At 42.3% G+C, this 22,976-nt stretch overlaps 1 protein-coding gene across 1 annotated transcript in view; it reads left to right on the top strand.

Moving 5' to 3' along the window:
* Positions 1 to 11,562: 11,562 nt before the first annotated feature.
* LOC120043473 (retinoic acid receptor beta-like) overlaps positions 11,563 to 22,976 on the top strand; it is a gene marked incomplete at its 3' end in the record, with an annotated part of 39,562 nt that continues 28,148 nt past the window's right edge. The window contains exon 1 of the mRNA XM_038988066.1: positions 11,563 to 11,719. Within this exon, the coding sequence (XP_038843994.1) occupies positions 11,563 to 11,719 (157 nt within the window). The remainder of the gene's footprint in view (positions 11,720 to 22,976) is intronic.

The raw sequence follows: 22,976 nt of genomic DNA, 5'->3' as shown, positions 1-22,976 counted from the left end.
GATATCCCTACCGGCCAAACCCTCCCTAACGACGCTATGCCAATTGTGCGTCGCCCCACGGACCTCCCGGTTGCGGCCGGCTGCGACAGAGCCTGGGCGCGAACCCAGCCCAGCCTGGGTGCGAACCCAGAGACTCTGGTGGCGCAGCTAGCACTGCAATGCAGTGCCCTAGACCACTGCGCCACCCGGGAGGCTGAGGGGAACATCCTGCGGGGAACACACAGCCCTAACCTCCCCAAAATCCCCAGACAACTCGGCTCTGCGTACGTGTCCTTTATTCATTTGAATGTTTTGACAGTTGGAGAAATAGCTTTAGCTGCGCTGAGAATTAGAAAGAATGAAAGCCAACGGTACAATATTCTAGAACACTGCTGTGTAGACGCGTACACATTTTGGACTCTGATAGACCCTCAAGTGTGCGCCTGCGTTTGAGATGACCATCGATACAGGGAGTACTGAGGGAGAGTTTAGGAGACTTTCAGCGCTAATCTGTGTGAAATCACAGGCCTCAGGGGCGTTGCGGGGCGAGGCGAGGTGTAGAGAGGTGTAGGGAGAGATGGGGTGATAGTAATGCTACTCTCTGATCAGAGGGTCCGGGGCTCACTGTGTGAAGCCGTCTGAACACCACTAATCCCCCCAGAGCCAATCAGAAGCTTGCTGGGCTGATCGTGAGGCTGTCTGGCTGGAGGATGGGGAGACTGAGGCTCCTTCACACCTCCACAGCAAACAGGGGGAGGATGGAGGGGAGAGAGGACCTGGGAAGGCAAGCGGAGGGAGGTTAAGAAGGAGGCTGGAGGGTTTCTCTGTGGAGGAAAGGCTCAGGTGTGTCTCTAAGTATTTTCCCGTAAGGAATATTTATTTTCTAATATTATATTACAGCCTTTTTTGAGGGTAGGCTCAAGGAAAGAAAAAGTTATCTTTTATTTGACCGATTCCAGAGGAGACTGATTAGGTTTGGATGAATGCTTTGCTTCCTGCCTCTTCTCTTTCTCTACCTTTTTATACTCTTTTCTATTGAGGTAGTTCAGAGAGCTTTGTTAGTGTGATGAATTCACAGCCTTTTTAACCATTGAAAATGACATTTAGAGGTTTTTTCAAAGTTACAATATCGTTGATAGCAGCACATTCACAGTTAATTGGTCATTCACCTTATCCTCGCCTCTAATTGTACTCTCTCTTTTCTCTTTCTTTCTTTGAACTTATCTTCTTCTCCAATCCCCTCCCTCTCCCTATCTCCCCTTCTCTCTCTATCTCCCCCCTCTATTTCTCCCTCTCTCTCTCCCTGTCTCTCTCTGCCTACCCCTCCCTATCTCTCTCTGCTTCCTCCTTGAGGAAACGAAGGAGGATTTGATTGTTTCTGCTGAGCTCCACCATCACTTCCTCTGAAATGTAATGATTTCCCTCTGGGGAGAAAGGTTATTTTCTCTAAGAGGCTGAGGGATACAGGTGTATTATTATACTGCTACTGTACTCTCTTAGCATGATGTTAGACATTTTTTTAGATTTTTTGGATTTTTTATTTTGTCATTTAGCATCGGCTTTTATCCAGACCGACTTACAGTAGCAAAGTCACCAAGAGAAACAAGAACAGCCAAAAGACAGTGTTTTCCTGTTCTATGTGGTCAATGAGTGGAAGGTAGCCTTATGGTTACGTGTGTTTGGCCAGTAACAAAAGGTCGCTGGTTCGAATCCCTGGGCCGACTAGATTAAAGATCTGTCAATATGCCTTTGAGTAAGGTACTGCCACTAGAATAAAAGTGTGCGTTTCTGCCACTAGAAGCCATTTGTGAAGGTCTGAAGGTTCCCCTTAATTGAAAACTGAATTGACCCCAACCCTGGTGGGCTGGGATGTAAATATGACTTTTGCGGGTATTAGGAACATAGCTAATCGGAATAAACAAATGTTTGTAATTAAAGTAGGCGTGTGTATCATTCTTTTTATTTACTGCATTTTACACGTTAGGAGGACTATTAGCAAAAATACTCATTTGTTATACAAATGCTCTTATTAACTGTAATGACCTCTAATGGTTTACACACACGCGCGCACGAGCTCGTGCGCACACACACACACATGTTGCTTACTGCTGATGAAAATGAGTCCAGCGGCACTGCCAGTTCTTTGTATGGGAGAAGTGTGTAAACAATGAGTGAACTCACATTAAGACACTTAGTGTAATTATACCATCTATATTGACCCTAATATCCAACAGGGGACCCATTGCATTGCTGTGGTACTTAAACTGCTTTCTCTAAATGAGCGTGTGTGTGTAAAGGAGACGACTTTATTGCCTGTTAGTTTGTAATGTAATGTCTATCTCCTCCCTCTCCACCCCTGGCCTCTGCTACACTGCTAAACGTCCTAATAAACCAACCAAGCTCACCCGCACAGATATCAATGTTTATTAGCTATTGTCCTGAGAGGAACAAGGTTGTAATGTGATACTTGAGGTCCCAGAATGATCTCCAATGAGGTGGGAAATTTTAAGTGCTCAGTTATACATTTTACAATCACAGTGATTCCCTGTCTGTCTCCACTGTTCTGTTCTGTTTTTATCATATATCATTCTCTCTCTGTCTCTCATTCTGTCTCTCGCTCTTCCTCTGTCTCTCTCTCTCTCTTTTTCTCTCTGTCTCTCTTTCTCTCTGTTTATTGTGTGAAGTCATCCATTGTGAAGCTACAGTACACTACACAGTCTCAGTTCATCTAAGGAGAGTAAAGAATGTTGATACTGTGAGATGCGTTTCTATAGACATTGATCCATGCTTTGGATCGTAGGGTTGAACTGAGACGTTGTCGTCAAAGCAAGAAAACTTAGAGAATGCAAGAATGCAAATGCAAATAGAATGCAACTACTCAATCAATGTGTCAGTGTCAGACAATGCATTGTCCATTGTTTTCTTACAGATAGCCCTCTCACATGGAATTAAATAAGTACCATTGCGTGTACAGTATTATCTGTAGGCTATGTAACGGTTATGAAACAACTTCCAAACATCACACTATGGTTGCATCCCAAATGGCATCCTATTCCCTATTTAGTGCACTACTTTTGACCAGTGCCCATAAGGCTCTGGGCCCTGGTGAAAATAGAATACTAAATAGTGAATAGGTTCCATTTTGGGATGTAGCCTATATTTTTAACAGTTACAGCATACAGAGCACTTGAACGCTGATCGGAAAAACATTTTACTTGTATTTTAATATTGTTTTCTTGGGAAGTTTGTTGTAAATAAGAATATTTGTGCGGGAATGGTTTGTTGTAACCGAATAGATCATAAAGTAGGGGGCAGTTTGGTTTATTTAACGTGTGTGGGGTTTTTGTTGAGTGAGCAGGAGGAGAAAACAGAATGCCCCAAACTGTGTCAGAGTCACAGAGAACTGGAGAATATCAGCCTTCAAAACGCTTCCTTTTTTCCCTTATAGATGACGGACACTATTTAGACCACCATCACGGCCACACAGTGCAAACTAAGACACAAACTGTGGAAAGACATGTACTAACAGAGGGAATGAAAACATGTTGCCTGAACTGTGCAAAAAAGAAAGAACGAGAGAAGGTGTTAAAATAAGTGGCGAAAAGAGAAGGGGAAAATAAATGTATCTTTCAGCACTTTTGGGGTTTGCGTGGTTTTGTTTCTCTGTTGGTGTGTTCTGTTTGCTCTTTCCACACTTCTCTCCTTCTCTCCTTGTATCCGTCTCTCCTTCCACACCTCCATCTCTCAGTCATTCCACCTCTACACCCCTCCATTTCTCCCACCCTTCTCCCCTCCTCTCCCTCCATTCCAGCCACCTCTTCACAACTTTATCCACCTGGAGTCCAATACATTTTCTCTCTTCTTTGTCAGGGAGCTCAGAATAATAGGATATCGTATGAAACATACTCCTGTATTTGTTTCCTTAAGTGTATTGGAGATGAAAATATCATTGTATCATTGACATGAAACACAAACGTACTTTATCTCCAATCTATTGAGAAATAATATTATCTTTGGCTATTGGTCAAGATTTGAAGACATAAATAGGTGTGAAAATGTAACACATTATCATGTTTCAGGTAAGACCCAGATGCAGACAACGTCTAAGTAACAACAGTTTATTAATCGAACAGGGGCAGGTAAAAGGCAAGTCGAGGTCAGTAACGCAGAAAGGTGGGGCAAAGGTACAGGACGGCAGGCAGGCTCAGGGTCAGGGCAGGCAGAATGGTCAACACCGGGAAAACTAGGAAACAGGAACAATCGAGAGACAGGAGCAGAGGGAAAACCGCTGGCAGGCTTGACGAAACAAAACAAACTGGCAACAGACAAACAGAGAACTCAGGTATAAATACATAGTGGTTAATGGAGAAAATGGCCGACACCTGGAGTGGGGTGGAGACAATCACAAAGACAGGTGAAACAGATCAGGGTGTGACACACATTTAATATTGAGTGTTGGCAAATGCTGTTGGGCAAGACTTGAGAGACAAGTTTAAAAATATACTTCCTCTCCAATGAGCTTCTAAACAAACATGGACATAGCGGTCATGTTCATCCTAATAAACACCTTTTCAAATACATTATATACATTATTTTCATTATTTTCTCAATAAAATAAAAAATAAGGAAAATTAAAGCGGCAAAAAGGTATCTATCAGACAACGTGATAACTGAATCCTTAAAGCTCAGGCACAAAAACAGAAAAAACTCACTATCTTTAGCATAGAACAAATTCATCTTGATCTTTATTTTCTGCATATCACATTACTTCCTAACCAGAGAATACTGAATGTGTGCGTTGGCATGATCTCTAATTCCAGTGGAAAATGAGCTACCCGCCATATTCCTCTTTAGTCATGCGGCTTCAATTAAAAAAGCAGAATGCAACTAAATATACCTATCTGAACGCTGAGCGACCCAAGCAGGATTTACTGCCAGCGCTATAAACAGATCCTCCATCCTCCCCATTAATATCCTATCAAAAGTTTTTTCATTAAAAATAAATGGGAAATACTGTAAAAGATACCTGAAGTTGCTCTCTCTCTCTCTCTCTCAAGCGCACGCGCACTTTATGCAATGATTGAAAGTCTCTTTCCAGAGCTCAAACTAGATAGCAACAATGGCTACTACCTGCTACCTGTCCTGCATATCCCGAATGTGTAGCCTAAACGTCAAGCTTTGCTGCTTTGTCCGGCCTTATTAAATGATGTGATGTAGGACTTTTTTATGGTCTTGGCCCGCTGGGTTTTTGGCAGCGAGCTACAAGAGCTGCAGGAGCACTGATGCCAGAAAGTGTCTTATCTTGATAGACAGGTTCATTTTCACCTTCTAATTACAGATGGATCTAATCCAGGTGGATTCATTACATGGAAGGGCCTGGCTTATGGGGTAGATGGGGGTGGGGTGAGGGAGAGGTGGGTGGGTGGGAGTGCATGTGGGTTATTTTTACAGTGGGGTGAGCCAGGCGTGGGTGGCAGATGGTTGGTGCAGCTAGGTTACTGTTACAGTTGGGGGTGCAGGTGGTGTAACAGGGAGGGGGGCTGAAGGGTTCCTAATGTGGTATGGGAGGGAGGGGTGTGTGTGTGGAGAGGGAGGGGATGCAGGCACAGGTGGGTTACTGTTACAGTGGTGCGAGCTGTAGGGGGGCAGTTGGTGTATCCTGTACATGGGGGGGGGGGGGGGGGTTCTTTTTCAGCTCTCCGCTCTCTCCAGTCTCTCGGCTCTGCTACATTATTCATCAGCATCAAGGGGATAAGTCTCTCCTCCTCTGTAAAAGAGAAGAGCACAGCTGAGCCTTCCTGAAACTCTCTGTAAAACATGTTCATCTCATCCACGCAACATAATCACAAGTTATGACAAGAACTCATCAAGTCTTCTTCAGTGTTTGCTGTTGAAGCCTTCAGTGTTTGGCTACTTTGCCAAGTACTTTCAGTAAGACAATAGCTATTATGTTGTTATTGATACGCACCCAGTATCAGTGGCAGGCTGTTGACTTTGACTGTTTCTAAACATACAACAGAACATGTAATCAGTGCTGAAGTCTCCTTGGGGTTGTGGAAGGGTTGGGGGTCACTTCAGTTTTCATTTTAGTCAAGCCAGCTGGTGAAATAAAGTTCACCCATTTGTCACTTAGGATTTTTCAATTTATGAATTAAGTCAATTCAATTCACTTCACGTCCTCAATTGAAAAATGAATTTAATAATGAATTGACCCCAAACCTAGTTTTAATTGAGCTTATATTGTAGTTGAAATTACATGTAAAATAGAAATACTGACTTTTTTATGGTGCTTTAATATGATAATCAGGCACATTTTAAGTCAGGATATTTTAAGTCACCAAGTTGAAGGAATGACTAATGAGCTAATTATTATTTTGGAGGGGCTGCGGATCTGACTTCTCTAGACCCCTCTTCCCGACAGCTAGGTCCAAAGCTTCTGCGCATGTGTGGGATTCTATACTTCATGCACAGTCTCTGCTCTACACGTTCGACTGCCCAGAAAACAGGCTACTCTGGCGAATGGCATTTGTTTAATAAAGTTATGTCAAAGCTGAATCATTGGCTGCAAGAGCACATAATGATAGTATTCTACATAACAGAACGGAATATAATAGCATTGTATAACGTTATGATTCTACCACAACGGATCACCCACCCACTAGGGTAGTACTGTATAATGGGCTCATTAACAAGCTACACCTCCTCCCTCAACATTCAAGGAAGTAAAGCTCAGAAGTGGCCTATAGCAGGATAATGAATTAGACCCTAAGCAACTCTGGTACAACAAGGAAATCATTATATTTTTATAACGATATTAGCTTAAAGGTGTTATCTGCAATAGTTACTGCTGTTCAATGGCTATTTCTATTCATGATTTATATTCACGGAAATATGAATTACGGATTGTAGCTCTAAAAACAGAGAGAGACGTGGGGAGCAGGGACATTAGTTATGTTGGGTCTCTGAAGGGGTTGGTGTATGTGTGTGTCACAGGAGGTTAGTGGCACCGTAATTGGGGAGGACGGACTCGTGGTAATGGCTGGAGCGGAATGTGTGGAATGGTATTAAACACATGGTTTCTATGTGTTCATTGCCATTCCATTCGCTCCGTTCCAGCCATTATTGTGAGCCGTCCTCCCCTCAGCAGCCTCCACTGTGTGTTTGTGTGTGTGTGCTAGGCATATTTCATGTGTGGTCATTAAGCATATTAGATGAGAGGAAATGAGAAGACAGGAAACACTGTGAGGAAGGGTGCATGGACACAATATAAAGAGATGATCAGAGAGATAGCAGGATTAAGTGTGTGTGTGTGACACATGCAGGGTTAGAGAGATGGCTAATGGGATGTTTAGATAGTCGTTGTGAGGTTCAGACTCCTACTGCTCACGATTTCATGACAAAGAGAAGAGAGAGAGAATTTGAGACAAAAGGAGAGAAAGGAAAACTTCAAACTGACTCTCATTTTAGGATCCATAGTGCACCCCTTCCCCAAACAACCACAAAGGACCAATATTTCTTATTCTTCCTAAAGATTTTCTCTGAACTGTAGGACGAGTTATTTCAACGCACATTGGTCATTTTGAAAAACATAAATTCCACAAATGTCATAGTTGAGTGTATCCTCTTCTTTTGATCACAAACAACATAACGTGCCAAACACTCAAACTACAGTATTATTCATATTTTATCAATTACAAACTTATTTTATGCAATGATAGGATTTAGATGAATGTAAATGTCCCTGCCTGTAACAGTGCACATAATGCATACATTAAGTAGCCGAGAAACAAATAGAGTCATAAAGATTCAGATTCAACTTTCCTAATTCTACTACGGATTTCAAATGATAGTTCAATCATTCTTATTGCTGCCCTTGCACTAATGCACATGTGAGATAAACAACTGACACTTTACTTTATCAGTTCTGTTACCCACATGCCTGTTGTTTTCATGTCAACATAACCATTTTTCAAGTAACTATTTGTCATAAAATAATAATTTAAAAAACAGCAGGAGCGAAGTCGGCTTTTTGCTTTGCAGTCAAAAAAGCCTAGGCTCATAGCCTACGGTAAGTAGTTTTGGGGGTGTGGTGGAGGCAGAAAAAAAACATTGCCCGTGCTGAAGACGTCTATATGGGTTCTGCTAATACAGAACTAGTAAAGGCCCAGCGCCCTACTTTTGTTAATTTTTTTTAAACAAAATATATTTGCGTGTTTACCAGCATTTGTAACTTGAGTCTGACAATTATCTGTACAAAACAGTTAATCTGATAATACTTGTGTAATATAAAAATACTTGCTCGATATATGTTTTCCAGTTTCTTGAAATACTTTGCAAATGCAACTTATTTCTATGAAAACTGAAATGGTCCATTCATTCCTTTTCCATTTTAGTAGATGCTCTTATTCAGAGCAACTTACAGTGGTGAGTGCATACATTTTCATACTGGTCACCCGAACCCACAACCCTGGCATTGCAAGCACCGTGCTCTACCAACTGAGCCACATCATCACAAACCACATGATGTCTCAATGTACTCAATTACTGGACTGTCCATTGTTTTTCTTCATGGTGATGGAAAGTCTACAGGTACAACCCTAGATGACCAGCCTATGTACAATACAGTAATGTATATTTACATGAAGTGGTTTGTAAGGATGGTAAATTATTACTGCACAAAAAGTGGTTGTTTTCCATGTTATTTGATCAAGAAAAATATTTACTTTGATGTGGATGTTTTGTGTCTTTGCCCATAACTTTGCGCCTTTTGATGTAAATGTTTGATGACAGGGTTTTGTTCTTACGGGATTATATTAGAATGACAATCGCACAGAAAGGGACAGGGCAACAACTCTTACAATTCCAACTATTGAATCCTGCAAGATACTGTTCTTAATTATACAGCTACCTTTTTTGCCAAAGTGGAGATGCTGAAAATATGTTTTTTCCCATGCTACAGACAGGTTTTTTTTAAATTTTCACTATTTTTTACGTTGTAGAATAGTAGTGAAGACGTCAAAACTGTGAAATAACGCATATGGAATCATGTAGTAACCAAAAAAGTGTTAAACAAATCCAAATATTTTTTATAAGTAGCCACCCTTTGCCTTGATGACAGCTTTGCACACTCTTGGCATTCTCTCAACCACCTTCATGAGTTAGTCACCTGGAATGTATTTCAATTAAGGTGTGCCTTGTTAAAAGTGAATTTGTGGAATTTCTTTCCTTAAGGCAATCAGTTGTGTTGTAACAAGGTATGGGTGGCATACAGAAGATAGCCCTATTTGGTAAAAGACCAAGTCCATATTATGGCAAGAACAGCTCAAATAAGCAAAGAGAAATGACAGTCCATCATTACTTTGAGACATGAAGGTTAGTCAATGTGGTACATTTCAAGAACTTTGAAAGTGTCTTCAAGTGTAGTTGCAAAAACCATCTAGCGCTATGATGAATCTGGCTCTCATGAGGACCGCCACAAGAAAGGAAAACCCAGAGTTACCTCTGCTGCAGAAGATAAGTTCATTAGATTTACCAGCCTCAGAAATTGCAGCCCAAATAAATGCTTCACAGAGTTCAAGTAACAGACACATCTCAACATCAACTGTTCAGATGAGGATGTGTGAATCAAGACACGAGCAATGGACATTAGACCTGTGGAAATCTGTCCTTTGGTCTGATGAGTCCAAATTTGAGATGTTTGGTTCCAACCGCCGTGTCTTTGTGATACGCAGAGTAGGTGAACGGATTATCTCTGCATGTGTGGTTCCCACTGTGAAGCATGGAGGAAGAGGTGTGATGGTGTGAGGGTGCTTTGCTGGTGACACTGTCAGTGATTTATTTAGAATTCAAGGCACACTTAACCAGCATGGCTACCACAGCATTCTGCAGTGATATGCCATCCCATCTGGTTTGCGCTTAGTGGGATTATACTTTGTTTTTCAACAGGACAATGACCCAACACACCTCCAGCCTGTGTAAGGGCTATTTGACCAAGAAGGAGAGTGATGGAGTGCTGCGTCAGATGACTTGGCCTCCACAATCACCTGACCTCACATTGAGATGGTTTGGGATGAGTTGGACCGCAGAGTGAAGGAAAAGCAGCATATGTGGGAACTCCTTCAAGACTTTTGGAAAAGCATTCCTCATGAAGCTGGTTGAGAGAACGCCAAGAGTGTGCAAAGCTGTCATCAAGGCAAACGTTGAAGAATCTAAAATCTATTTGGATTTGTTTAACACTTTTTTGGTTACTACATGATTCCGTATGTGTCATTTCATCGTTTTGATGTCTTCACTATTATTATACAATGTAGAAAAAATTAAAATAAAGAGAAATCCTTGAATGAGTAGGTGTGTCCAAACTTTTGACTGGTACTTTTTCACTGTCTGTGAAAAAATATTTTTTCCCCAAATATATATATATAAAAAAATATATATAATTATTTTTCAGGGGGTGCTGCAGCACTCTCAGCACCCATACTTCATGCGACTATGCCTAGGCTACATAGCTTTGCACTATATGGAATTTCTATAATCACATACTTCTTCACCAGGTATCCCCCTTTCCCCTTCCTTTCATGGTTCATGCCCTTTCTGAAGTAGGCTAGGACCAAACAAGTGCATGAGACTTGACTTGAGTTACAATGTAAGATGTGTTTGTAATACTCTAAAATCGAAATGTTATTCAAACATTGTTACAATGTTACAATTACCCATAGTTGATTGCAGTAGAATTAAACACAATTTGTGTTTTTTAAATATTTTTCTTTATCAGATTGCTTAGTTTCGTTTTTATTGACACATAAAATGTATTGTCTTTGAAACATTTGTAGACTATAATTTTGCTCTGATACACTGTAAGTATCACACTTTTCTTTCGAGGGAAAAGAACGTTATGCGCTGTGAGCTCGAGCTGCCTGCCTTTTATCTTTCTGCCTGGCTCGCGCTACTGCGCTGCTGCTGTTTGTGAGGCTCGCGCTGCACGGTGTGTGAGAATCCTGGGACTTGGTGATGTCAAACTGGTTGGGTCATTTGAAGGTTAGCTGCCTCGGATGGGTTCATAGAAAGTTCACTCGCATATATTAGGCAATTCAATCTTTCATTCTCTGTGTCCAAACTAGTAGGAAATGAGCTGCATGGAGGCAGGATAACCCATTCGTTATCCGAACGGGGAGACGTGGTTTTAAAACGCGATCTGTGATATTTATAAGAAAAATATTTTCAATACGGCGGGCTCGAGCGAGGACGGTGTTGTTAATGGCACGGCACGGGACGGGACCGTACAAAACATTTATACGATAAACACGTTGGGACGTTACGGAGCTGACTGACACCTTTTCATTGCAACAACCGGACTCCGGAGGAAAATGGCAAATCATAATTTGGGTCAATTACAAGCTTTTAGCGGTGTTGTCTGTCATAGTTCTTGATTGTTTTAGTCTAGGAAGAAGACCAAGATTTTACGTGCCAAAAAAGGGTCAGAATTTGATGGAGTTGTGTGCACTTATGTTTGCGATTCTTACCCACACCTCAATGACCCTTTAAAGGCACACAATAACAGGGTGACTGTTGCGACTAAGGGACATCATGTTTGACTGTATGGATGTGCTAGCGGTGAGCCCGGGACAAATGTTGGATTTCTACACTTCGCGTCCCTCTTCGTGCATGCTGCAAGAGAAGGCACTGAAAGCGTGCTTCAGCGGGCTCGCTCAGAGAGACTGGCAACACCGCCGGAGCGCACAGTGTAGGTTCACTTTTGTTCCCTTCCCTTTCATTTCATGTGTCAACAGCCTAGTAGCCTAATAACTGTAGCCTATCATAACAATGACATAATCAAATTATAATAGCCATGATGTGCCTGGCTTGTCCGATTGATCCCGCTATCTCTCTGATTATCTCTTTATATTGTGTCCATGCACCCTTCCTCACAGTGTTTCCTGTCTTCTCATTTCCTCTTGTCTAATATGCTTAATGACCAGACATGAAATATGCCCAACACACACACACACACACACACACACACACACACACACACACACACACACACACACACACACACACACTTCACTTGTGACTCCCACACCCCCATCATTGCCTCCTAAATCACCCTAATGTGCCATAAAGAGTGTTGTAGGGTGTACCTGTCTCTGAGTGTTAAGTGACTAGTTAGAAAACTTCTTCAAGAATTAAACAATAGAAGAGAATAAATACTTTATTGGCCATAATTTATTTTACAGAAATGTTCTCAAATGACTTGTAGAGCAGCCATTGAGTTAATTTGTAACAACTCACTTTTTTTTGTCCTGTCACTGTGACATGGCCCTATGCTTGAAGTGTTCCTCCTAGTCCTAGCCTTGTCATATTTCATCTGTACACACTTGGTTAATACATTCTGGATGTGGAAACAGCTCCCTACAGCAGGCTGATGTATGTTCAGGTGCGATGTCTCAAATGCCACCCTACTCTCTACATTGTGTATTTATTTTGACCAGAGCTCTATGGGGAATAGGGTGCCATTTGGGACACAGACAGTATGTGATCCCCAGGTCCCTACACGGGGTTGAGGAATGTACAGAGTAAACATGGGCAAGCTGTGCCTTGACACCTCCCTCCCTCTGCCTTGACACCTCCCTCCCTCTGCCTTGACACCTCCCTCCCTCTGCCTTGACACCTCCCTCCCTCTGCCTTGACACCTCCCTCCCTCTGCCTTGACACCTCCCTCCCTCTGCCTTGACACCTCCCTCCCTCTGCCTTGACACCTCCCTCCCTCTGCTTCGACACCTCCCTCCCTCTGCCTTGACACCTCCCTCCCTCTGCCTTGACACCTCCCTCCCTCTGCCTTGACACCTCCCTCCCTCTGCCTTGACACCTCCCTCCCTCTGCCTTGACACCTCCCTCCCTCTGCCTTGACACCTCCTTCCCTCTGCCTTGAGACCTCCCTCCCTCTGCTTCGACACCTCCCTCCCTCTGCCTTGACAACTCCCTCCCTCTGCCTTGACACCTCCCTCCCTCTGCCTTGACACCTCCCTCCCTCTGCTTCGACACCTCCCTCCCTCTGCCTTGACAAGTTTATCAAGATTGGAATTGTTGGGCAGTGTTTTTACAGCTAATGCTGGTTTGCCTGAGGCTGATGCTGTGCAGGTGTTTGTACACATGCATATACACACACTCTCATTCAAATAAACACATACAAGAACACACACATACATGTAATAGTGCCAGACATGCACACAAACATACACAGTTGGCATTACTGTTCTGATTTGAGTTGTCCTTGATGTCCTTTGGTTTTTTCCTTTTTTCCCCTTTTTTCCCTTGGTTGTTGGTGCATTGGGGGGTTCTTGGGGTTGGGGAATGGAATTAATTGTATTTTTTATAGATGTTTTTTCTTCTGGGGGGACTGTGGGAGGGGTCTCGAATGGTTGAGGGATAGCTATTGGGGAACTGTGCGGGGATCTTGGAGGGTTCGGGTTCACGTTTTTTGGCCTGGTGGGAGATCTGTCATCGTGCCCTTGAGCAGGGCATTGACCCTGGATGCTTCTGTGTGTCGCTCTGAATGGGAGTCTGTTGGATGACTGGTGCGGGTGTAGTTGTTGAGCGGCTTCACTGCAAGTATATTGTATGTTTCGGATATTCAATAAAAACATTTTTTTTTTAAATGATTGGATTTGTTTTCAAAATTCATTGTGGGTCTGTGTAATCTGAGATAAATATGTGTCTCTGAAATGGTTTCTCTCTCTCAATTCAATTCAAAGGGCTTTATTGGCATGGAAAACATATGTTAACATTGTCAAAGCAAGTGAAATAGATCATAAACAAAAGTGAAATAAACAATCAAAAATGTATTCTCTCTGTTTCTCTCTCTCTCTGACACTGAATTAGATAAATGTCCTTTTCAAAAAGGTTAGCCGGCTACAATTGGAAAATGTCAACCTGTGCATTCTGAACGGCCTGTTCCATGGCTATAGACAGACCTGTTTTATACGGTCTATGAGAGACCCTTTTTTTCTGACAAGAATGATGGCACACAGCACACACTCTCTTTATACACTTCATATACAGAACATTGCTAAAAAAGCATTTTTTTACACACTGACTCACAGAAGTAGGCTAGCCTGTCTATCCTATCACACATTCAAGTCAGTGGTTTGCAGCTAGATAATAACCTTAGGTTATGGAATACTTAGCTTATCTGTGTGTGTTTGCCTGAGCCCCCTCCAAAAAGCACGATCTCCGGCAAGTCAAGTGTTTGTTTATGCTCTCTCCCTGGCCCGGCCCCTACACTTGATTTATTTTGATAGTTTAACGACCAGAGAGCAGATAATGTTAAGCTGCCATGCTGTCTGTCACTTCACAACACTTCCCAGGACGTGTTTGCTAGAGGCACAAATCACAGCGAAGTGGCCCTTATCAGTAGCAGCAAAAGTGGAAAAGGTGGCTACTGCTACTCACCCCACTTCACTGCGCTCCTACAGTAGGCTACTCTCTCCATTGTTTAAACTAAGCAATTAATCTCAAGAATATGAATAGCCTCTCTTTATTTGTTTAATTAGATTTGTTTGTATTTTGTATTTTTATGCCATATCAAGTATTGCTAATTTGTTTATCTGGCAAAACAGATTTAATCCCACGTAAAATATATTTCTATTTATAAAACAATAATCACTGTAAGAATACATAATGAATGAAATGATAATAAATTAATACATCATATTTAAAATAATAACCATCATTTACAATTTTTCTTCATTTTAAATGGTTTGTAGATGCAAATTTCAGTTCTACATTTGCACCATCAAATTTGTCTGCAGTGAAAACCGTAGGTATGGCTTTGCTTTCATGCATTGTTGTTAAATCCTCATATTTCAGTTTCAACCTCATTTTGATCATCTCAATTGATGGTTTAGCTGAACTGTTATATGTGCAGACTGCATATATCGTATGAAAGGTTTGTGTGTGTGTGTTTGTCTGAACACCTTACATGAGAGAGAACAGAGAATGCTGTAACTGTATTCCATGGATTTATACTATTCTCCAGGTGTAGTAGCTAGGGCAGTGTACCCTTTGTCATTGATAAGACTTATCTGTGGTGTGATCACTAATAGAAAAGGTCATAAGTGAGTGTGTGTACGCGTGTGTGTGTGCTACGTAATTAAATCATCTTGAACATTAAAGTATAAGTAACTCATCATGGTCATTAATCACCACACACAAGGTGCATTTGATTAGCATTTCAATGCAATTAGAAAACCATTTGCCATTCATGCACAGAGGGTGTGTGTGTGTGTGTTGCAAATTACCCCGATAACAGACTCGCTTGAATTCATCACCAAGGCAATGGAGCGAAACAAGATAGAACCGATTGTGGTTTTCTTTATCTCCCCCACTATTTCATATGCATAGACTGCACATTAGCCTTGTGGCATTGGACTCATCTTGCAACACTTTGCCCTCTCTCATGTTTAAATAAGGACCTGTTAAAATTGGACTTTGATTTGAAGAGCTTCCCGAAGAGGTCCTTGAAACTTTGTTTTTTATTAATTAATTAATTCAGTACAATGGAACCCACAAGGATTTAAATTAAATCTATTCACTATGAGCTGCGCTCCATACACACACACGCACACTTGTGCAGGCATGCACAAGCACATACACACACACACACACACACACACACACACACACACACACACACACACACACACACACACACACACACACACACACACACACACACACACACTTGTGCAGACATGCGCAAGCACATACACACACACACACACACACACACACACACACACACACACACACACACACACACACACACACACACACACACACTTGTGCAGAAATGCGCAAGCACGTGCGCACACACAAGCCTTCTTATTTTAGAATGAGCGGGAATACTAATTGTTGTGCGAAGGATACAATGAGAAGGGGTTGGTGTGCATGTGTATTTGTGTGTGTGTGTATTTGTGTGTGTTTGTGTGTGTGTGTGTTAAAGTAGAGGGATCAGTGGCATTGTGTTGAACATGAGAGGATGAATACAGAAGTGATATTATGATGTGCAATGCATGCTCTAAAAACATAGACACACAGAGAAATCTTTTCAAAATGTATAGCTTAGTTTTATATTAAGGACATTGTTATTTTTATTTGTTGGTTTTACATCATATAATAGACATCCAGGACAGTAATGTACAGCTATTCGTTACCATAGGTACTACTGTATTATGTATAGGCCTATAGATTTCAAGGTTATTGGAAAATGCCATTACATTTTTCTATTAACTGAAAATTACAATATGAGGATCATCTTTGAGAAACTTGAGAATATTGTATGGATTCAGTCCTTTGAAAGGAATAGTAGTCATAGAATTCTAACAGTTCACGACAGTACAATATGACTGTTTTATTTTTCTGTAATCGATATTGCTGTGGCTTTGGAAGCTGTAATCCCAAGGGCCGATGAAACATTCAAACGATTCACACGTTCACTTAAAGGGTCTAAGGGCTAGCCATTGTCAAATAAGTAAAGCACAATATTGATGGTAAAAAAACTTGTTCAGATATTGCTAAGGAGGTTAGTTGACTCCCATCCTATTGTCCTCTTATTCTTCTAGTGAAGTAGGTTATACAAAGAATTGCTGATTTGTATTGCATGGATTGTATATGACTTGGGCAGGCATAATAGTTCCTAAAGATTGTGTGTGTGTGTCTTTGTGTTTGTGGGTGTGTTTACATGTTTGTGTGTGTATGTGTGTGCGCACTCACGTGTTTGTGTGTGTGCCTGCCTACTTAAGTATGTATATTGTGTGTGTGTGTGTGTGTGTGTACACGTGTGTGCTTCCATACACATGTATCAACAGTCTCATGTTTTCTCTGCAGTTTCATCCGTGTAGCTGAACAACAACAAATACACATCTTTCCAATGCATTGTTCTCCCTTTGTTGTAAACAGTGAGCAGACAGTCAGACCATGCTTCACATAACATTGTGATATAATATACAACTACAGCCTGTCATATGTATTCATTAGGGCCTGTCCCTGTTTTTCTCTTAATGTGATTCAGATAGGGACATGAAAGACCATGGTACAGCTTTCACACCAAGCTGATTCAGCGGGCATGTGAAACGACGTTGGAGGGGGATGGATGGATGGGGGGATAAAATGGAGGGTAGCAACTATGAAACGAAAGGGAAGCTGTCGGATGCTGGGTTGTGTTTAATGGAGATGAGTAGGGAGTTTTACTGGACCCCCGCTTTGAGACAGGAGGGACAACAGTCAGCACCACATTCAGCACGCCAGCGACGGGGACAGAGGCTGCAGTGCTGGAACACCACACCACTGCCTGCTGGTTCCAGATCTGTCAGGCCATTCTCAATGTTTGGCACTGACAATGACCATAGGAATTGGCTATACAGCACAAACAGATCTGGGGCCATGCTATGCCACCCAAGGGGCCAGGGTTCCGGTTTGGAAGCACGGTTTCGACTGATCCTACAGTCTTGCTTCGGTACTGCAGTTTAACTGACATCCGGCCCAGAAAGACAATTTCCATAGACATCCCCATAGAGTCAAATTTGAACATTTCTAATAAGTCACTTTAGTCGTCACCTTTGTGCACAAAACATCCATTTAATTATTCATATAATTGTCGCTGAGGACGATTTAAAAAAAAATGAGATATTGGCATTTTATATTCATCCAATCTCTGCCATGATGACATGAGCCTGCTCGCGCTGGTCCCTGTGCGCACTCAGTGTAGTGTGCATGTGAAGCTGGGCCATATAAACCTGATGGAACCCAGATATACCGTAGACGGTCCATGAATCGTAGATTACTTAGAAAAATGGTCGGAAATCTTGGATGCAGTTCACTTACTCTCCCGAGGAAGAAACTCCCATTATTCTTGAAGAGGGTTGAGAGAAGGCTGAAAGGCTGCATTTATTTGATTTCACTCTTAACATTTGTCAGATGTCACTCTGACATGATGGATGGTGACGCACTTTTATATGGCTGCTAAAAATGAAACAATTAGCAATAAATTCATTTTGACATTTGTGACCGACCGGCTCAATTTGGTTTTATGCAGCAAAATTTGCAGTTGTGTTTTTTTAATTTTTTTACATTGGATCGAAGTAGAGACTCAGAGCTAGAAAATGGTCAATCATACACTACCGTTGAGTAACAATGGGAAAGTAATTCTGCTTTGAAAGTTTATCAACTTGTAACCTCACTTTTGAGAAAATGGCCCTTGAATATTTGGGACCTACAGGAGAGCTTTTCTTGGTCTACACCCATTCAGCATCGTTCACACCTTCTTAAGCTTTAACCTCACCCATCTCTTTAAGGATTCACATGTGAGGCCATGTACTAAACAACCAAAGATTTCAAGACTAAAGGCTGGTTTATACTACGTGTGTGTTCGTAAATTTAATCTTGAGTGCCGGAGTGTGCTCGGGCATTCATAAATTCAGATCATTGTCAGATAGTCCGTTCGTAAATTCAGAGTATTTCAGAGTATTCAGAGCGCACACTGGACTATTTCGCCGAGAGGTAGGGTTGATCCGAGCGTTCTGACCTAACAACAGCAGTCAAGCACCCAAACTAACTGGCTAACGTTGGCTAGCTTGCTAGCTACTTCCAGACACAAATGAGAGAACAGCTCACTCTGACCATTTTACTTGCCCTAGCAGAGCTGGTTAGGCTGTTATGTTATCCAGAGCGTTGGTGACTGCAACTGTGCTACTGGCAAACATTTTATTACACATTTTTGCCAACGTTTACTGACACTGGCCATATTCAACTGGTGTTGAGCGGTCGTAAATTCATCAGTTCCTAAGCCAGGCCTTTTATCCTTTGCTCCACCAAGAAAGCGCTCTCTTGTGACCCACCGCCTGGATTCAGTCCTATGGAGCAACATTTGAAATTTAGTTTTTTACATTGGATAAAAGTAGACTGAGGGCTAGAAAATAGTAAACAACCAAATATTTCAAGACTAAAAGTGGTAAAAGTAGTAGCCTACAATAAGGGAAAACTCCAGGTAAAAATATACTTTATCTATTCCTTGGCCTATATCCTAATCTGACTTTGGTGCAGATCATGTTGTTCTTCACATTACCGTCTGTCGTAAACACACACTATATCAAATAAAAGTTTATTTGTCAAATGCACAGGATACAGAAGGTGTAAATGGTACAGTGAAGTGGTTACTTGCATAGTAGCAATATCAAAAACAGAAAGTGTCCTGATACAAATATTTTATAAATATTTTACAATTATTAGATGACACTTATCCAGACACACTGGTCTAAATGGATGGATCATGTGAAGGAAATGTTATAACCACCCCCCAGCAACATCTAGCGAAGTGGATGGGTCACTATTGTCTAGACATGTACACATGTTCATGAAATTATCTCATCAAAAAAAGAAACAGCCCTTTTTCAGGACTCTGTCTTTCTAAGATAATTCGTAGAAATCCAAATAACTTCACAGATCTTCGTTGTAAAGGGTTTAAACACTGTTTCCCATGCTTGTTCAATGAACCATAAACAATTAATGAACATACACCTGTGGAACGGTCGTTAAGACACTAACAGCTTATAGACGGTTGGCAATTAAGGCCACAGTTATGATAACTTAGAACACCAAAGAGGCCTTTCTACTGACTCTGAAAAACACCAAAAGAAAGATGCCACGGGTCCCTGCTCATCTGCGTGAACATGCCTTCGGCATGCTGCAAGGAGGTATGAGGACTGCAGATGTGGCCAGGGCATAAATTGCCATGTCCGTACTGTGAGACGCCTAAGACAGCGCTACAGGGAGACAGTATGGACAGCTGATTGTCCTCACAGTGGCAGACCACGTGTAACAACACCTGTACAGGATCGGTACATCCGAACATCACACCTGCGGGACAGGTACAGGATGGCAACAACAACTGCCCGAGTTACACCAGGAATGCACAATCTCTCCATCAGTGCTCAGACTGTCCTCAATAGGCTGAGAGAGGCTGGACTGAGGGCTTGTAGGCCTGTTGTAAGGCAGGTCTTCACCAGACATCACCGGCAACAACGTCGCCTATGGGCACAAACCCACCGTCGCTGGACCAGACAGGACTGGCAAAAAGTGCTCTTCACTGACGAGTCGCGGTTTTGTCGTCGAATTCGGATTCGCGTTTATCATCGAAGGAATGAGCGTTACTCCGAGGCCTGTACTCTGGAGCGGGATCAATTTGGAGGTGGAGGGTCCGTCATGGTCTGGGGCGGTGTGTTACAGCATCATCGGACTGAGCTTGTTGTCTTTGCAGGCAATCTCAACGCTGTGCGTTACAGGGAAGACATCCTCCTCCCTCATGTGGTACCCTTCCTGCAGGCTCATCCTGACATGACCCTCCAGCATGACAATGCCACCAGCCATACTGCTCGTTCTGTTCGTGATTTCTTGCAAGACAGGAATGTCAGTGTTCTGCCATGGCCAGTGAAGAGCCCGGATCTCAATCCCATTGAGCACGTCTGGGAGGGCCAGGGTGAGGGCTAGGGCCATTCCCCCCCAGAAATGTCCGGGAACTTGCAGGTGCCTTGGTGGAAGAGTGGTGTAACATCTCACAGCAAGAACTGGCAAATCTGTTGCAGTCCATGAGGAGATACACTTCAGTACTTAATGCAGCTGGTGACCACACCAGATACTGACTGTTACTTTTGATTTTGACCCCCCCCCCCCCTTTGTTCAGGGACACATGATTCCATTTCTATTAGTCACATGTCTGTGGAACTTGTTCAGTTTATGTCTCAGTTGTTGAATCTTGTTATGTTCATACAAATATTTACACATGTTAAGTTTGCTGAAAATAAACGCAGTTGACAGTGAGAGGACGTTTCTTTTTTTGCTGAGTTTACAATAGATGGCTGTAATCACCCCAAACACGTAATCATGTAATCATTTGGCGAAGTGGAGTCTTTTGTTTAGACATGTAGCTAGCTAGCTAATCAATGAACCGGAATAATCCCAACTCATACTACTACCAATACGAACATTGTCATATTAAAATGTTTTTATTTTATTTTATTTAACCTTTATTTTACAAGGCAAGTCAGTTAAGAACAAATTCTTATTTACAATGACGGCCTACCGGGGAACAGTGGGTTAACCTCTACCGACCGACCCACCCTCCCGGATCCGGGATCCTCCTCATCAGAAACGCTGACTAGCATAGCCTAGCCTAGCGCCACAGGGAATATCATATAATATAATTTCATGAAATCACAAGTCCAATACAGCAAATGAAAGATAAACATCAAATCAAATCAAGTTTATTTTATATAGCCCTTCGTACATCAGCTAATATCTCGAAGTGCTGTACAGAAACCCAGCATAAAACCCCAAACAGCAAGCAATGCAGGTGTAGAAGCACGGCGGCTAGGAAAAACTCCCTAGAAAGGCCAAAACCTAGGAAGAAACCTAGAGAGGAACCAGGCTATGAGGGGTGGCCAGTCCTCTTCTGGCTGTGCCGGGTGGAGATTATAACAGAACATGGCCAAGATGTTCAAATGTTCATAAATGACCAGCATGGTCAAATAATAATCAGGAGTAATTGTCAGTTGGCTTTTCATAGCCGATCATTAAGAGTATCTCTACCGCTCCTGCGGTCTCTAGAGAGTTGAAAACAGCAGGTCTGGGACAGGTAGCACGTCCGGTAGGACAGGTCAGGGTTCCATAGCCGCAGGCAGAACAGTTGAAACTGGAACAGCAGCAAGGCCAGGTGGACTGGGGACAGCAAGGAGTCATCATGCCCGGTAGTCCTGACGCATGGTCCTAGGGCTCAGGTCCTCCGAGAGAGAGAAAGAAAGAGAGAAGGAGAGAATTAGAGAGAGCATACTTAAATTCACACAGGACACCAGATAAGACAGGAGAAGTACTCCAGATATAACCAACTGACCCTAGCCCCCCGACACATAAACTACTGCAGCATAAATACTGGAGGCTGAGACAGGAGGGGTCAGGAGACACTGTGGCCCCATCCGATGATACCCCCGGACAGGGCCACCCACTTTGCCAAAGCACAGCCCCCACACCACTAGAGGGATAACTTCAACCACCAACTTACCATCCTGAGACAAGGCCGAGTATAGCCCACAAAGATCTCCACCACAGCACAAATCAAGGGGGGGCTTGACCCAGACAGGAAGATCACGTCAGTAACTCAACCCACTCAAGTAACGCACCCCTCCTAGGGACGGCATGAAAGAGCACCAGCAAGCCAGTGACTCAGCCCCTGTAATAGGGTTAGAGGCAGAGAATCCCAGTGGAGAGAGGGGAACCGGCCAGGCAGAGACAGCAAGGGCGGTTCGTTGCTCCAGAGCCTTTCCGTTCACCTTCACACTCCTGGGCCAGACTACACTCAATCATCTTGTGAATCCAGCCAACATGTCCGATTCTTAAAATGTTTTACAGCGAAAACACAACATATATTTATGTTAGCTCACCACAATAGCGCAACACACAACGCCATTTTTTCACCGCAAAGATAGCTTTCACAAAACCCACAAATAGAGATAAAATTAATCACTAACCTTTGAACAACTTCATCAGATGACAGTCTTATAACATCATGTTATACAATACATTTATGTTTTGTTCGAAAATGTGCATATTTATAGCTACAAATCCTGGTTTTACATTGTGAACATGGCGCAAAAATGCTCCAAATTGTCCGGAGAAATTTTGGAGAGTCACGTAATCTAACAGAAAAACTCATCATAAACTTTGCTGAAAAATACATGTTGGACATATAATTAAAGATACACTGGTTCTTAATGCAACCGCTGTGTTAGATTAAAAAAAAATAACTTTAGTAAAAAGCACAGCATACAATAATCTGAGACAGCGCTCAGCCATTCTCCGCCATGTTGGAGTCAACATATTCAACAAAAATACGAAATAACATCATAAATATTCTCTTACCTTTGATGAACTTTCATCAGAATGCAGTGCCA

The sequence above is a fragment of the Salvelinus namaycush genome, unplaced genomic scaffold (genome assembly GCF_016432855.1).
Source record: "Salvelinus namaycush isolate Seneca unplaced genomic scaffold, SaNama_1.0 Scaffold937, whole genome shotgun sequence".
Taxonomy (NCBI): domain Eukaryota; kingdom Metazoa; phylum Chordata; class Actinopteri; order Salmoniformes; family Salmonidae; genus Salvelinus; species Salvelinus namaycush.
The sequence above is the reverse complement of the archived record's forward strand: the minus strand, read 5'-3'. Positions and strand labels throughout refer to the sequence as shown.